The sequence below is a fragment of the Pongo abelii genome, chromosome 14, assembly GCF_028885655.2.
Source record: "Pongo abelii isolate AG06213 chromosome 14, NHGRI_mPonAbe1-v2.0_pri, whole genome shotgun sequence".
Taxonomy (NCBI): Eukaryota; Metazoa; Chordata; class Mammalia; order Primates; family Hominidae; genus Pongo; species Pongo abelii.
In genome coordinates, this window is record NC_071999.2 from 82980222 (window position 1) to 82998139 (window position 17918).

General features: G+C 32.9%; 1 protein-coding gene and 1 pseudogene across 20 annotated transcripts in view; one reads left to right on the forward strand and one right to left on the reverse strand.

The window, feature by feature from the left end:
• MYCBP2 (MYC binding protein 2) overlaps positions 1-17918 on the reverse strand; it is a 276766-nt gene that overhangs the window by 199122 nt on the left and 59726 nt on the right. For all 20 annotated transcript variants that reach the window (XM_054529141.2, XM_024230800.3, XM_024230799.3 and 17 more), the window contains exons 9-15: positions 14408-14481; positions 14130-14268; positions 12522-12598; positions 11639-11843; positions 10893-11057; positions 8119-8277; positions 2435-2639 (exon numbers count right to left, since the gene is read on the reverse strand). In XM_054529141.2, coding sequence (XP_054385116.1) covers positions 2435-2639; positions 8119-8277; positions 10893-11057; positions 11639-11843; positions 12522-12598; positions 14130-14268; positions 14408-14481 — 1024 coding nt within the window. The remainder of the gene's footprint in view (positions 1-2434; positions 2640-8118; positions 8278-10892; positions 11058-11638; positions 11844-12521; positions 12599-14129; positions 14269-14407; positions 14482-17918) is intronic.
• Positions 2289-2419, forward strand: LOC112128680 (U2 spliceosomal RNA; annotated as a pseudogene).

A 17918-nucleotide genomic window follows, 5' to 3' on the forward strand; every position in this document is an offset into this window, starting at 1 on the left:
ACAAAAGAAACTGACAACTTGATTCAAAAATGAGCAAAGGACTTGAATAGCATTTCTCCAAACAAGATCTACAAATGGCCAAAAAGCATACGGAAAGATGCTGAACATCACTAATCACTGGAGAAATCCAAATCAAAACTATAATGAGATACTATCTCATACCCATTAGGATGCCACTACCAAAATAACAGATCATAAGGGTTAAGAAGGATGTGGAGAAACTGGAACATCTGTACACTATTGGTGGGAATGTAAAATGGTTGGCTGCTGTGAAAAATAGTATGGCAGTTCCTCAAAAGATTAAAAATAAAATTACCATATGGTCCAACAATTCCACTTCTGGGTATATGCCCAAAAGAACTGAAAACAGGGTCTCAAAGAGCTCCTTGTACACTCATCTTCACAGCAGCATTACTTACAATAGTTACAATGTGGAAGCAACCACAGTGTTCATCAGTGAGTGAATGGATAAGCAAAATGTGGTAATATACATACAATAGAATATTATTCAGCCTCAAAAAGCAAAGATGTTCCGACATATGTGACAACCCGGATGAACCGAGGATATTATGCTAAGTGAAATAAGCCAGTCACAAAAAAGACAAATACTCTGATTCTCGTTATATGAAAGGTACCTAGAGTAGTCAATCAGAGACAGAAAGAAAACAAGAATAGTGGATGCCAGAGGCAGGGGAGAGGGAAGAATGAGGAGTCATTGTTTAACAGGTACAGAGTCTCAGTTTTACAAGATGAAGAGTTATGGAGATGGATGGTGGTAATAGTTGCACAACATTATGAATGGATTTAATACCACAGAACTGTCTACTTAAAAATGGTTAAGCTGGTCAATTTTATATGTATTTTATCATAATAAGATATGTAGTCACAATTTTATAATAAGTGAAGTCAGCTTAATAGTCCTTAATATTCTGATATATTCAGTTTGCTTCATTAATAAAGCAATTATTATACTTGGTTAGTACTGTCCATGTAAGTCTATGAATAATTACTATAAACTATATAAGTCTCTGGGGGAAAAATATATGAAGAATAATTAATTTCAAAAGGGACCAGATAATTTATAGATTTTGTTCATGATATATACTGGCTGCTTAAGCTCAGAGAGTGGGGATATTAAATTTTATTTTTATTATATATTTTTTGAGTTAGGGGTGTTGCTATGCTGCCGAGGCTGGTTTCAAACTCCTGGCCTCAAGTGATCCTCTGGCCTCAGCCTCCCAAAGTGCTGGGATTACAGACATGGGCCACTACACCCAGCTAACACTGAATTTTAATGGAAATAGTGTTGGAGAGATCCAGGAGAATAAATTTCAATTCCAACATTGTTAAAAAATAATCATAGAATCTTTCTGCATCCAAATTAAATTTAAAAATAAAGAAATTAGGTGCTTAAAAAACAGAAAACAGAGCCAAACATAAAGCACTACAGAATAAATATTATCCTTTGATAAAGATTACTGTTTATTTCTTATACTAATAATGTAAAGAAAATTTGTTTTAAAAAAATCATATCTCAGCAACCTTAAAGAAAAGGCCTGTTATATATGACCTATTTAACTATGAAAGGCCAAATATAAACTTAGAAATAAACTCCTATTAGATACAGACAATATTTGGGAAGAAGCAACTATTACAGAGTTGACAAAGAGGAAGGTGAAGATGCAGGGATGGCTGTCTTCCTTCTGGGCTTCTCTTCACAAAATTTTCTCTACTCCCCCAAATCAGCCAATTATCAGAAAGCTGATCATACAAAGAATATTCCATCATGTTATAGTGGCTATAACTAGCAATGTAGAAAACAGATTCAAAATTCTTCCTAACATCCTAGCAGGAAACCTGCACTCTTATTCTGCCAAACTTACATATTAACTTTAAATTGACAATAATATAGAATCCTGAAAAATGTGGTCCATTGAAAACAAGGATAAATATAACAGGTATGATGTAACTTTAGATGCAAGCATACAACGTTTCTAAATTTATAAATGGTAAATTTAATTTAAAACAAAATTATATATCTAATCAAGTACTCTATATGATATTGATAATTTTATTTAGAAAAGATTCATGTTCAACAGAAATATAATAGATATCTAGCATTAAATAGGCTTAGAAAAATAATACAAATAAAAGTACAGCCCCAAATCTTGAAAAACTTATGACCTGTTTTTAAATAATGGTTAAATGAATCAAATGAAAGAAAGGCAACCCTAGAGATGACATTAAATTATAAATTATTATAACAGAAAACAATTATAAGAATTATAATACTTTCTTGGCCTTTTGGCTAAGATCAAGTGAAGATGCCACTGGTCTTTAAGAAAAAAATATTAATAGTAGAGTATACTCTGGAATGATTTTGCAAAGAAATGTGTTCTGCACATGTTCTTTAGTAGGAATCATTCTCTCTTACCCTCCGGGGACTCTGTCTGGCCGTCCACTACTGACACAGCTGGCTCCATAACCTGTACAATCTCCACAGACAGTACAAACCATGCACTGCTCCAGCTTCCATTTGTGCATGCCTGGAGGGCACATCATAGACTTCTCATCTTTTTCATCTAGTTCTTCTTCCAGGTCTTCATCCATTGCTGTTGCCATATTTTCAACTCCAAACCCTATTTGACAGATCAATTTGTAATTTTTATACAGATTACTTTCATGTATAAAAGATGGATGACTATATTTCCCAGTTTAAAAAATGACAGCATGCTAATCCAAGCAATTATACAAAGAAATGCTTAAATCTGAGTAACAAAAATAAATTTTAATTTAGGGACCACTAATAAACACTCTCCCCATTTCATTTCTGCAAAAGAAGACAAGGAAGGCTATTGTCAAATGTCTCTTGGCTGTTACCTTCTGTCAATCATACTTTTAAATCTTTTCCTGTTTTCCATCCTCACTACCAACACTTTCATTCAACAGACCAAAGAAAGCCTCCCAACCATGCTCCAAGCCAAGAGTTCCCCACTCTAGATCATCCTCCTACTGCCACCAATCATCCTCCCAAGGCACATATTTGATTCCACAACTTCATAATTTACAAACCTCCAATGACCTTCCAAGGTCTTCAGAAGAACAAAACTCAGCAAGAGGCAGTAGGCACAAGATGGCTCCTAATTTTCTCCAATCTCATTTCTTTTCCCTCTGCTCTCCAAACACCCTGTGTCCTTCCATATGCTCAGGGCCTTTGTTCATTCTTGCTCCCTCTGCCTCTTCCTTCCTCATTTACAAGATGTCTCATTTACAAGCTATGTCTCAGTACATAGCTAAAATGTACTGAGCACTATTTGTAACTAGCTCTATAAGCATTACTCATTTAATCATTCTAATACTGGAACTATTATCCTCAAATTAATCTTTACAGTCAATGGAATCTCAATCACAATGCCAAGCAGATAAAGCCGGTTCTAATTTATATGGAAAATAAAATCTCCTACCAGGCTACATTCATCAAAAATTTATAAAGAAAAAGGTTGGAAATTTTGACATCAAAATTTCAAAATTATATATAACAAATGAAACTGTAAACCATAGGTTAATCAAAGACATATAAAACATAATACGCAAAAAAGCTCCTACAAATCAATTTTTAAAAGTAAGTAAAATAAAGTTTGAAGAGATGTTCAAACTCAGTATTAATAATCAAGGGAATGAAAATTAAAAGAAAAGTGAGAGAACCAGCAATTCTACTCCTAGGTATATACCCAAAAGACATGAATAAACACTTTCACCAAAAGACATTTACTAGAATGTTCACAGCAACATTATTCATAATAACCAAAACTGGAAACCGTCCAAATGCCCAAATACTAGAAACAATTTTAAAACTGTAGTATCTATATATAATTTAATAGAACAAAAATGAACAATCTATAACTACTTGTAACAATATGTATGAACTCCATAAACATAAAACAATGAAAAGAAACTGGACACAAAAGAGTTCATACTGCATGATTTCATTTATATCAAGTATAAAAAGAAAACTAATTTATGGTAATTAACTGAGGGGCAGAGAGGAACATAAAGTGGGGCTTTCTGGGGTGCTGGTAATATGTGGTTTCTTAATCTGGGTGCTGATTACATGAATACAATCAATTTGAGAAAATTCATCAAGATACTATGCATACTTTCCTGTATGCATATTATACTTCAATGTAACAAATAAAAAATTACAGTATCATTTCATAGCCACCAAATTGACAAAAATCAGTCTGTCAATATCAGATGTGATGTGGAAAATCCAACTCTACTGGTGAGAGTATAAACTGTTACAATCTCTTTCAAGAAAAATCCAGTAAAACTGAAATCCACAATAGAGCAATTACACCAGAGAAAGTCTCACAGGTTTGCCAGGAAACATTTATAAAGGAGGTTTTAAACTCATTTATAACAATGAAAAATTGGAAATAAGCCCATCCATCAACAGAAGAATGGATACACTATAGCATGTTCACTGTGTGGTATATTACACATTAGTTAACATGAATCATTTAGATTTATATGTACCAACATGGACATATTTCTAATAGAATGATGAGAAAAAAACAATTTGTGGAAAAATATAAATAACAGATTAACACGTATAAAAACACATAAAACACTAGTATATTTTTATGTGTAAAACAGACATCATTATGCAATATTATTTTACACATAAAATATAAAAGAACTTGTGAAAATATATAAGAACATGACTGAACGTATGCTTATCAAAGTCATGATCGCAGTTAGCTCTGGGGAGAAATAGAATATGATAATAAGCCTTGGAAGGGGGATATGGGGCACTTGAATCTTATCTGTGATTTTTTTTTAACTGAAAAAAAATGACAAGACATGGTAGAGACACAATTTTTTAATATTTCAATATGTTCTGTACTTTCCTGGTTTAATAAACTTTTAAAATATTCCTTTATGTTCTTTTTAAATTGATACATAACTGTTATACCTATTTATGGCATGTGAGTTTTCATACATGCATACAATGTCTAATGATCAAATCGGGGTAACTGGGATCAAGTCAGGGTAACTGGGATATTCTAAATCCTCTCTTCTAGCTATTTTGAAATACACAATATGTTGTTGTTAATGACATTCACCCTACTCCGCTCCTGAACATTAGAACTTATTCTTTCTCTCTAACTGTATTTTTGTACCTATTAACCAACCACTCTTCCTCTCCCCCTCCCACTATCCTTACAAGTCTCTGGTAATCACTATTCTATTTACTACCTGCATGAAATCAATTTTTTAGTTCCCATATATGAGTGATATTTGTCTCTGTCCCTGGTTTATTTTATTTCAGTTAACATCATGTCCTTCAGTTCTATCCATGTTTCTGCAAATAACAAGATTTCATTCTTTTTTAGGGATGAATAATATTCTATTGTGTATGTACCACATTTTCTTTACTCATTCATCTGTTGATGGATACTTAAGTGGATTCCATATCTTGGTGTTGTGGATACGGCTATGATAAACCTGAGAATGCAGGCATCTCTCTGACATACAGATTTCCTTTCTTTTTGATACATACACCCAGAAGTGGAATTGCTAGATCATGTGGCAGTTCTATTTTCAGTTTTTTGAGTCACCTTCATACAAATGAAAAATCTATGTTTTCCATAGTTGCTGTACTAATTTACATTTCCACTAGCTATGTATGAGCATTCCCCTTTCTCCACATTCTCCCCAGCATCTGTTATGACTCTGCAATCAGTATGCACTGTATGTGTCTTACTTTACTCATCTGCTTTCTAATTCATTACTTACCAACAGGGTAGGTATGATTCTTATTAAAAAAATCTTTTAACATTTTACTTTGATTATTACAAAACGTCACTGAAGAATCTAGAACATAGGTGTAAATGTACGCTCAATTTTCACAAGAGTTTCAGAATAATAAGGAAACAATGTTGTTCAGTTCAGACTTCTTACAAAACATAATCTGAATATATATTCATATTATATATTTAAAAAAACTGATTCTCCCCTTTGTCCTAGCAGTTATTATCCAAAACAAGTTCACTAATTTAGTAATAAATCAAAGTATTTCCATTGTGAAGTAATCCATTTCTTTCTTTTGTTCCTTCTTCATTTGCCAATATATTCTAATAACTTACTCATTTTTAAAGTGATGCATTTTAAATACACACACAGACACATGAATAAGGCAAAGACAAAGAAGGGTGGGTTTCTGAGATCCAGATGAGTCTGACATCAAAGCCTCAAAAGAGAAAAACCAGGTTTTGTTAATTTATACAGCATTAATCTTCGAAATTATTGGTACTTTAACCAAAGTTCAATGCTTAGTTCTAATAATATATATGTATGGTTTAATATCTTGCCCAAAATCAGAAATTGGAGTGAAAGGTATAAACGTAACGATAGCAGCTAGATATAAAAATTGAGGGCAAGAAGTAGACATGCTATTTAAAACCACAACAACAAAACAAGACCACAGCAAACAGGGCAATCAAAGGAGAAAGCCCTTTGTTCTCTTCAATGGCCTGAGGGTTGGAGCAAAGGATATTGTGAAGAAGGTGTGTCTACAATTTAGTCTTTTCTTGGTAAGGTGTCAGATATTCATAAGGATCATTCTTAGTTGTCAAGAATAGGTTAAATTACAGGTAGCATGTGCTGTTAAATGGGAAGATAATATTTGCCAGATAGATTGCTGCCAAAAATGGCTAAAATTTAAAACATGTCGTATAAAAGCAGCTAATAAAAAATGTTTGGAAAAGACTTTTCTGGAGTAATGTAGTCATCAAAGATGCTAAGTCAAAGAAGCGCTATTTTATGTAGAATTTAGAAGATGATTTGAGTAAGCCAGCACATTTGCTCAAAAATCAAAAATCTAAAGTGTATTTGTTTTTCCAGTGATATTTTATCAGTAAATATTATCAAATAAATAAGAAATTCAGTGGTTTTCCTAATTCACAAATATAAAGTCAAAGAGCCACTCAAATCCAATTAAAAAATGTGAAAAAGTTCTGAATAGATGCTTTTCAAAAGTAGACATACAAATGGCAAACAGGTATATGAAAAGGTGCTCAACATCATGGATCATCAGAGAAATGCAAATCAAAACTACACTGAGATATCATCTCTCCCCAGTTAACATGGCTTTTATCCAAAAGACAGGCAATAACAAATGTTGGAGAGGATGTGGAGAAAAGGGAACACTCGTACACTGTTAGTGAGAACGTAAATTTAGTACAGCCACTCTGGAGAGAACAGCATGGAGCTTCCCCAAAAAACTGAAACTAGAACTCAATATGATCCAACAATCCCACTGCTACGGATATACCCAAAAGAAAGGAAATTAGTACATCAAAGAGATATCTGCACTCTCATGTTTATTGCAGCACTATTCACAATAGCCAAGATTTGGAAGCAACCTAAGTGTCCATCAACAGATGAATGGATAAAGAAAATGTGGTATATAAACACAATATAGTACTATTTAACCATAAAAAAGACTGAGATCCTATCATTTGCAACAACAAGGATGTAACTGGAGGATATTATGTTAAGTGAAAGCAGCCAGGCACCGAAAGACAAATTTCACATGTTCTCACTCATTTGTGGGAGCTAAAAATTAAAACAATTGAACTCATAAAGATAGAGAGTACAATGCTGGTTACTAGAGACTGGGAAGGGTAGTCGGGGAGAGTGGGTGGGAAATGGGATGGTTAGTTGGCACAAAAATATAATTAGATACAAGAGATCTACTATTTGATAGCACAAGAGGGTGGCTACAGTTGGCGATAATTTGTTGTATACTTTAACAACTGAGGGAGTATAATTGGAGTGCTCATAACACAAAGAAAGGATACATGCTTGAGATGATGGAGACCCCATTTACCCTGTGATTATTATTACACATTGTATGCCTGTATCAAAATAACTCATGTACCCCATACATATACCTACTATCTACCCATACAAATTTTTTAAAAAATTTAAATAGGAACAAAAAGAAAAAGAAGAGCTACTCATTTTGAAAAGAACAAGACTTTTCACTATGTTGTTCTGAAAAACTAATGAAAAGACAACACAAATTTTAATATCTAAGAATTAAAGACCTACCTTTCCCGCCTTGGTTCATGGCACCAGTGTCTCGTCCACACTGTCCTTTATTATTTACACCAAATGTCCACACCTCTCCATTCTTCATTAAAACACAAGTGTGGGCTTTGCCCATAGCTACCTGAGTTACAAAATGTCCCTTCAAATCAGTTACCAAACCTATAGGAAAGAAACAAATTTAGTAAAAACAACAAAAAGGCCCTTCTGAGCCTAGTAAAAGAACTACCTCAATGCAGAACCATTTATTTCTGGGGCAAAATAACTCAACAAAATGAGAAATAAGTAGCCAAAAGACTGGCAGAGTATCACTGAATTAACTTTGTAACTTTGAAATGTAGCTTCAATGAATCCTAAAATATTATCATCCAGACTTGGGACATATTTTTACTGCAGCTTTCTCTCAAGCTTATTTCTCCTGAATGCTTCCTCCAAATGGCAACACCTCTCCACAGTACTCTCAAACTTTTCTGGTCTAAGCACAAAGGAGTCCATAAATAATTTATTTTACCTGCTTTGACCTGCCTCAGCAAAACAAAGTAAAATACTTGCCATAGTATATTGACATGAAATTGTTTATGCAGAAACCAGTGAGACTTTCCAAAACAGTTATTTTTCAGTCCTTTTCAACCTACAATGCTTTCTTCCACAATCCAATACACAGCTATTTTCTAAACTTCACTTATTCATATATTACTTTCATTATACTTGTCATATCCAAGTGCCACTCATATTATCTATTTAATATGTTTTCTATCAACTCTAAATTGATTGAAGCATCTTTAACCTTATCAAGTAGTAATAACATTAACAATCAAAGATTATTATTTTTCCAATATACATTAAAATAAAAACATGTTTTCAAGTATTTGTTTTATTTAAATTACAAATAGTATCAATCTCATATTATGCTTTGGGAAAACTGTTCTACATTATTAGCTCAGATATCACTACCTTAAGGTGGCCTTCACTTTCACCTTACACTAGTTTAGGTCTTTTTGTTAATTATACCTCAATAATTTCCACTTTTAATATTTACCACATTTGAAAAAGGTGTGTGTGTATACATATAAAACAGTAGTTATTTATTATTATTATTAACAGTACTAGCTAACATGTTTTGAGACCTTACATGATGTGCTAAGCATTTCTTAAGCTCTACCTCCTATAATCTTCATAACAACCATATGAAGCAGGTGCTATCATTATCTATTTTTTGCAGGTAGAAAAAAACAGAAAGAAAACTCTTAAACGTTTAGTAAACTGTTACCCAGTTAAAGGTTAAGTAAACTGTTACCCAATTAAAAGCGCTGGTGCCAAGGGCCATGCGCGGTGGCTCACGCCTGTATTCCCAGCACTTTGGGAGGCTGAGGTGAGTGGATCACTTGAGGTCAGGAGTTCGAGACCAGCCTGGCCAACACAGTGGAACCTCGTCTCTACTAAAAATACAAAAAATACAAAAAATTAGCTGGGCGTTGTGGCACATGCCTATAATCTCAGCTACTTGGGAGGCTGAGGTGGGACAATCTCTGGAACCCAGGAGGCAGAGTTTGCAGTAAGCTGAGATTGCACCACTGCACTCCAACCTGGGAGACAGAGTGAGACTCCATCTCAAAAAAAGAAAAAGTGTTGGTGCTAGGATCTCAGTCTATGTCCATAACCATTCAATACCACTTCCCCAATATTTAAGTTCTGTAATACCCAACTGTCTCTCAGATCCTCAAAAAGGCAGTATCCAGGTCTGTCAGGTCCATCAATCACTAATGTATCATCCCTGCTCAATAAATATATGTTGAAGAAATATACAAGTTTCCATCAGCTCTACCCAGTGGATGTTAGCATGCAACAATTATACTGAATATTATTTTTAAACTGTACAAGAGCCCACTCCCAAATTTTGATTTACTCTGATAGCTGCAGCCAATTGAGAATCTAAATATTACGACATTAAGCCAGTTCACTTATCATCTGGGTATACCTCGACTTAATAATTAATTGCTATAAATGTTCTACAGGTGTAATTTCCCCAGCATGGGACAATCACATAAATTTCTAATCATAAACTTCATTAATTCTAGTTTCCTTTTTACAAAGAAACTCAAAGGCTTTACATATTTATCGCACGTAAAATCCTTCCAAGTGGGATGCTTCACTCATTATGTTCATTTCTAGCTGCTAGAAAGAAAATCTAGTAACCAAATATGACAAGTTTTTGAGATTATCATTTATAAATATAAAACAATTTAGCTAGTTCTACCCCTCATATGCACTTCTTAAACTTTTGGTTTATCAGTCACCCAGGCACTAGAAAATAATTCTTGAGACCCTACAATGTGCCAGACACTGTGCTAGGCACCGGGGATAGAACAGTAAATAAGACAGATCATCCCAGCCAAACACCCTAATGGGGGAGATAAAATACTTCAACAATTATAAACTAGCTATGTCATGAAAATCACTTCTTCAGGATACTACCACTGTCCCAGGGACATGTCCCATAAGCACCTGAGTCTAGGGAAAATATCCACAGAAGTCACAGCTACAGCAAAGCTTCTCTTGCCAAGCTCTATGATTAGCTCTGCATGAAACTAGGGACAGTGCTCCTAGTGACAAGATATGACAGAAAATTTCTCTTTCGAAATATTTCACATTTGGAAGGAAATGTAAAAAATGTAGAGAAAGCTTGCTACAAACATAAATTTTCTGGATATGTCTTTGTCATACATAACTAGTATTGAAACTTCTTTGCATAAAAGTAAAACTTTTTATTAACTTACTTGAACTATCAGAGTAAATGGCATCTTTTCCAAACATGTAGAGTTCTCCATCTTTAGAAATAACAGAACTACTTCCATTATTGCAGGCTGTATACACCACAATCTTTCCTTCCATCTTAATTATCTTTTTAGGTTTATAAGGTTTGGATTGCCGTCTGCTCTTAGCTTTAAAACAGAAATTAGATTAAATCAAGACCTCTATGTACAAATAATAATAATAATGGTTTGTATATAAAGCTCAAAAAAAACAAGTATTATTTGCATTTATGACACTATTTGTTTATTTTCACAAAGGCCTGGGCTTCCCAACATGTCACTTAAAATTAGTGAACCTGCTAGCCTCATCTGGTCAATTAATATTTACACTATCATTGCTAGATCCTCATTCCGTGAAGTACATTCAAATTCTCAGTGAGTAATATTAGTTTTCTACCAAACTCCTGGAGGGCCCAATCTCTAAATTAGCTATTGCATTATTAATACCATTCTACTAACACATATCTAAAATCTCCTTTTTTTCCCAACTTGTAATTCACATGTATTCTTGTTAGATCCTGGAAAGTAAAATAAGTTCCTCACTCATTCAACATATACTTATTAAGCAGTTACATCAAGTCAATGATATATATATTAAGTTGGTGAGGTTAGTGTTATTGAAATAGATAAACTTTATCTTAATAAAGTTTTATTTTTACTAAAATAAAGCATTTATATTTATTAAATGCATAGTTGATCACTCAACTTACTTGATTCTCCATCTTCTCCTTTACTAGCAGATCCTGTAAAGAATATGCTCCCATCTTCTGCAACTAAAAGGGCGTGAGAGCCATCGTGTCCAACTGAGAAGTGTACTATCTTTGGAGATTTTGTAATTGGTAGCTCAACCCATTTTCCTGCTGAAGGACCACCTTGTTTGATTCCAAGACTCTGGTATTTGCCAGTGTAATATATCTTATGTATTTAAAAAAAAAAAGGAATTATGGTACTTTTTGGAATAGTGCATCAGGTTTCACATGAGGAAAAAAAGGGACATCAATATTTTATTGAAAAACAAAATTCACATAAAAACAAACTCTTTTTTACACTATTCAACTTTTGGGAGTTGAGCAAGAAATACACATATTTTGCCAAGAAGACACAGTTCATAATAGCTTTTTCATATCTTTTATCCATTAAGTTTCCTGTCTTCTATAGGCACAATTCACAGCACCCTAAAATAATTACAATAGTAACATCAAAGATAACAGATCACCATAACAGATACAATAATAATAAAGAAGTCTGAAATATTTCGAGAATTACCAAAATGTGACACAGAGACACAAAGTGAGCACATGCTGTTAGAAAAATGATGCCAACACACTTGCTCAACTCAGGGTTGTCACAAACCTTCAATTTGTAAAAACAGCAATTATTTGTGAAGTGCAACAAAACTAAGCACAATAAAATGAGGCATGCCTGTACTGTTCCCGATATGAATAAAATTTTATCTTATAAAAAATAATTTTAAATCAAAATTTAAAAGATGATTCTTCTTAAACATGCAAACTATATAAACTAATCAACAGATTGTACTTTAATCTCTTAAATCAGAGAATGCTCATTTTTAATCCAAAGAGAATAATTTACCTTTCCATTTGCTGTTTTCATTAGCGCAAACTCTCGTCCTGCACCAAGAATTGCTGACTCCTCATCAAATCCTGTACCTGAAATACAACGAGACTAATAAATACTATTGCATTTCTAATATGAAGAATTCTAAATACAACATGTACTATTTTAAAGTGATTGCAATGTCAATTCAAAATCACTAAAAAACAAGGATGACAAAATGTCATGTGCTCAAATTTTTAAAAATATTAACCATAGGTATAGTACTCCAAGGAAAGATAAAGTTATCATAATCTGTTTCTCTTGTTCCAAACCAGTACCAAATTAATTTTTTAAATATACAACAAAAAATTTTAAAAATTCAATGTCAGCAATATTCCTTGAATTAATGTATAAATGCTCAAAGTTTTACTGAGCATTTATTAGGTACCAGGCATTATACAATTCACAAAATGTATCTCATTTGATTCTCACAACCATACCACTTGGTTCACAAATAAGCATATACAAAGGTTGGAGAGGTTAGTCCAGACAGAGTCATTCGAGCTTGGAACAATGCCATGCAGATATTTGAATTGAAGTATTTCAGATTCTCTGCCTATGTCTTTTTCTACAGAAGAACATCTTATACAGCTACTCCATCAATTCAAATATATATATATATATATATGTAAACATGCATATACACACACAGATCCTTATACATATTTTCAAATCGTAAAACTATGAGTAATTGTAGCTTTACATATGGTACATTTTATGATTTTGTCCAGCTATACAAACTACTAATTAGTTTATGGGCTTTAAAAATTTTAAATCTGTAATTTCAATTCGAGATTTTTCTAGGAAAGAATTATAAAAATACTACATAATTAGAATATAGAAAGTAAAGCACTAATGCCAAGTTTATTAAATGTAATGAGATAACAGTCAAAAAAGGTGGATCTTGCAAAGAACCCTACCAGTTATGGAAGGTCACTATTAAACCTGGAGTGGCATGGCAAGCCAAAACTAAAACTCTCAGGAGAACTCATGATCCTAATTACTTTTACAACATTACAAAAGTAAATAATCTAAGCCCAAGAAATACTCTGTGGTTATCTGTATTTCTGTATCCAAATGAAAGATTACTGATCCGTGTGTAAGGCCAATTACCATTTTCACAATCTATAAGATCATTCTATAGTTACCTTGAAAATCTGTTCAAGTAAAAACTTAAAAAATTTCAACGAGAGAACTATGTATATTGTTGTAATAATATTTACAACATAAGTTTTCAAATTTTTAAATAGTTGAATAATGATGCAGCATATAAACTAATGACATTCACCAATATCCATCCATAATTCTCATTAAATTTTATTTTCTTTTGCTCTATTCAAAACGAAAATGAGAAATTATTAGTAAATTCCTTAGAATGGTCTTCAAATATCATACTTTGTTTAAAGACTGTGTTTTCTAGTTATTTATTCACATTAATTCAAAATTATCCTTTATATTAATAGTAACAGACACAAAATAGCTGCTACAATATAAGCTAAACTGGTGAAAACACAATGTTCATTTTTAAGAGTATGAAAAATTCAAAATTAAAATATGGGGAAAGCACTTAATTTGCTATCTTACTTATAATATGCAAGTCCTTTTCCAGATCGAATAGTGAGATACCACAGGCATGTAAGCATTTTCTAGCCAGTTTAAGTTGCAATTCTTGCTGTAGAACAGGTTCAGTGCTTGTGGCAAATATTCTGACAACAAAGCCATCCTAAGAAAAATAAAACATCCACAGGATTACATTACATGAAGAGGTCGTTCAAGACTCTACAGTCTATCTAATAAAAGCTAAATAATTTAAGGAAAAGGAATTCCATTTACACTAGTTACTTAAGATTCAGGATACTTACATCTCTTGAAGCAGCTATCTGATTAATATATTCTCCATCAGTGAATAAAATATTTTGACCTTCAGTGTGGCCATCTGTGCAAAAGGAAGAAAAAGTATTTATATTACAATACAAGCAAACACCTCACCAAATGAACTTACTCCTCTGTTGAAGTCAAAATGAGAGTTCTCCACGCAATAAGGATAAACTTAAACTCAAAAGGAGACTGTGCTTTTTAATAAAGAATTATAAATTAGCAGAGACTAACTCAACTAATCAAACTTATTACATTTTTGCTTATATTTATAAATCTTCCATAACCAAGGACCTGAGATCCTACCTAATTTCAAAATGAATTAGTATTAGATATAGTCTGATAGTAAACATGCACCACGATGAACAAACTATAATGTTGGTTACAATCATTTCAATACAATCACATGCAATGGAGGCAACACTCTACTCTCAGACATACGTCACAGTCATTAGTGTCACAAAAAAATACAGACCTAAAGCTTCTGTATTTGACATCTATTGTGTCCAACTACAGATATCCCTTGCTTTGTAAAATGGATATTCAAAACCAGTTGTACATTTCCCACTTAGAAATTCAATGTGTATTCACAGCATTTTTAGCATTTAGTATGCTCTAAACTTTTTAAATGTTTGTCCAACACAGAGCAGACAAATATATGCTTATGTTTTTATTTTTATCTCAAAGCAGTCATGTATCTTGGCTAGAATACCATATTTCATCAATACTGCATGTATCTCCATAGAATAGTACACCATATACTTTGATCAAAATAATGCACAAGCTCAATTGTAACAAGGGATACCAGTATTACAGAAGGACCATAGGAACATGTGTTAATGATTGCTACTAAATAACACAAAACTACAAGCAAAATCAACATCAAGTATAAATTCTATCCTTTTGGAAAAACAAATTTTCAGCAAGCAAGTTAAAAGCACACACACACACATACTTCCCAAAACAACTGCAGAGAACTAGGATGAATCTCTCCATTAATCACAATACCAAAACAAAAAATAACATTTCATTTCTAGTTGCACCTGAATCAACAAAACATAAAATTCTGATTTTGGAATGCAGTAATGGAGCCCACCCGAATAAGCTGGATTATTCTTTATCTTTGCCCAGGAGCTTCATACTAGCATACTTCCTTATCATAAATATGCAAAACACAGGCAGACCCTTACCAAATAGAGAATTCAGGGATCACAAACTGGAAATAGAAACTGGGAGACAAGGCCCACTGGTAGCCCAAGAGACTTGGTAATCAAAGAGAGGAGAAATCAAAAGAAAGAGTTCCTAGTCCACTGTACAGAACACAAAGAGGCGCAAGAAAGATGCTTCTCAAGCTCTAAGCAGTAAGATTTTAAACTAAAAAGCAAAGAAGAAAAACTCATTATAATTTCAGATAAACGCAGGGGTGAGGAGTGAAGCGGCGCAAGAAGAGTAGCAAAAAGCCTCATGAACTGAGGCAATCTGTCACCAGACATCGAGAGAAAATGACATAAAGATACTATCTGTAAGATAAGCCGAGGTTTAAAGAATAAAATGACAATTATCAGAGAAAAAAAGTATGTTTTAAGTTCATCAAAACTAGGTTGAAATACTTTTTAAATAAAACTATACTGTAAGACAAGCTGGAACATGAAGCTCAAGGAATTACCTGATTTATGTCAACTTGAAACATGGTATCCATTACCATCTATAAACCTGACAATTTACTTCTGCTCCTTGATTGGAAGGCTACAGAGCAGAGCTATTCCTACCCAGGAAAAACAAAAAGTGCTATTTGATGAAAATTCAGTCCAGGTCAAAGAAACGAGAAAATTACAAAAGGCTTCTTCAGGCTTGAGGGAGAAGTCTTCTGCCACGTGATTTCAAGAAATCCAGGTCAAAGAAATGAGAAAATTACAAAAGGCTTCTTCAGGCTTGAAGGAGGAGTCTTCTGCCATGTGATTTCAAGATTTTCTCTTTATCCTTTCTTTATCCATCATGTAATATTTTAAGCTTGTATCTTCAGGAATATATCAAGCAACATCTGCCAGTTCTGAAGACAAATACAGGACTATCTTCCTGAAGTTTGGTTCATTCTTCACCACTAATACAGCACACACTTATGAAACACAGAAAGCCACGCTTGTATTGTTCAAAGTTGCATTTCACAAGTTAAACAAAGCAACGAGATTTAAACTGAATAAAGACATTAATGAGTAATTTTTTTATCAAGGCAGAATAAATAAAACAGCTGTAGGCAGATATTTTCAAATTGTCTTATCAGTCACAGTCTCTATTAAATGTGCAGGGTTTCTCAGAAGTAAATCCTTGATATTAGTACCCATGTGTTATAGCGGAGGGGATGTGTCAATTTAGAATTTTCCTTCTATGTTATTATCCTAAAATGACTGGCACAAAGATAGCACGATAGGAATGCTCATTACAGTGTAATTTATATAGCAAAACCCTGGAAGGCTTTCATTCTCAAACATTAATCAGTAGAATATATTTTGTAACATTTAAGTGACATTGTAGAGGACTATTTAATGACCTAGAAATATTTTCAGAATATTAAGTGAAAGAGATAGATTAAAAAAGCAATATGTAGCATATGATCACACTTTTTTACAAGTATGGACAGATACACAAAGGAAAAATACGAGAAGGATATTTACCAATATGTTCACAGTGTTTATATATGGGAAGTAGGATTATAATTATTTCAATTCATTCTTTTTTGTTCATATGATTTTTATACAACAAACATGATTACTTTCAATATATGTATCAATATGTGGGGGGAATGTGCATGTTATTAAAAGTATTTTTTAATATTATTGTCATTTGTTATTATTACGACCAAAGACATGGTCCAGGACTTGTAATGAAAAAAAAAACAAAAAACCCTGTAGACATATCTGAAAATAGATGGTTATTTTCAAAATGATTTTATTAAGTCATCCGCTTTCCAAAGCTCCTCTATTTCTGAAATGGACATGAAATGTCGTATTTACTTTAACATAGTGTCATGTACACTAATATGTATCTATGTATAGGTAGTAAGGTTCAAATAAATGTCTGATGAAGTTATTAAGATTATATTTAAAAATTAACATGCAGCCCAGGAGCAACTATTCTTCTCAATGCACTCTTCAGAAGTAGCTCTCACTTTCAGATGGTCAAGCGCTTACAAGTAATATTGCTACTATGAAATTATTGACAGACACATTAGACATTCAAGATTTTAATATAAACAGCTTCAGAAAGTATCAACATTATAAACAAATTCAAAGATCTTACAATAAAGAATATGCATTTTTCCAGCATTCGACAAAATTTGAGACCTACTGCCTGATAATTTAGCAGTGATTTAAGTGAATATATAAAAGCCTCAAAATTAAAGCAAAATAAACTGTGTCCAAAGACCTTTATCAAAGTATTATTAAGAAGCATAAGAAGCATAAATAAATGATGAAATTAAAAAAAAATTCCTGACCCACC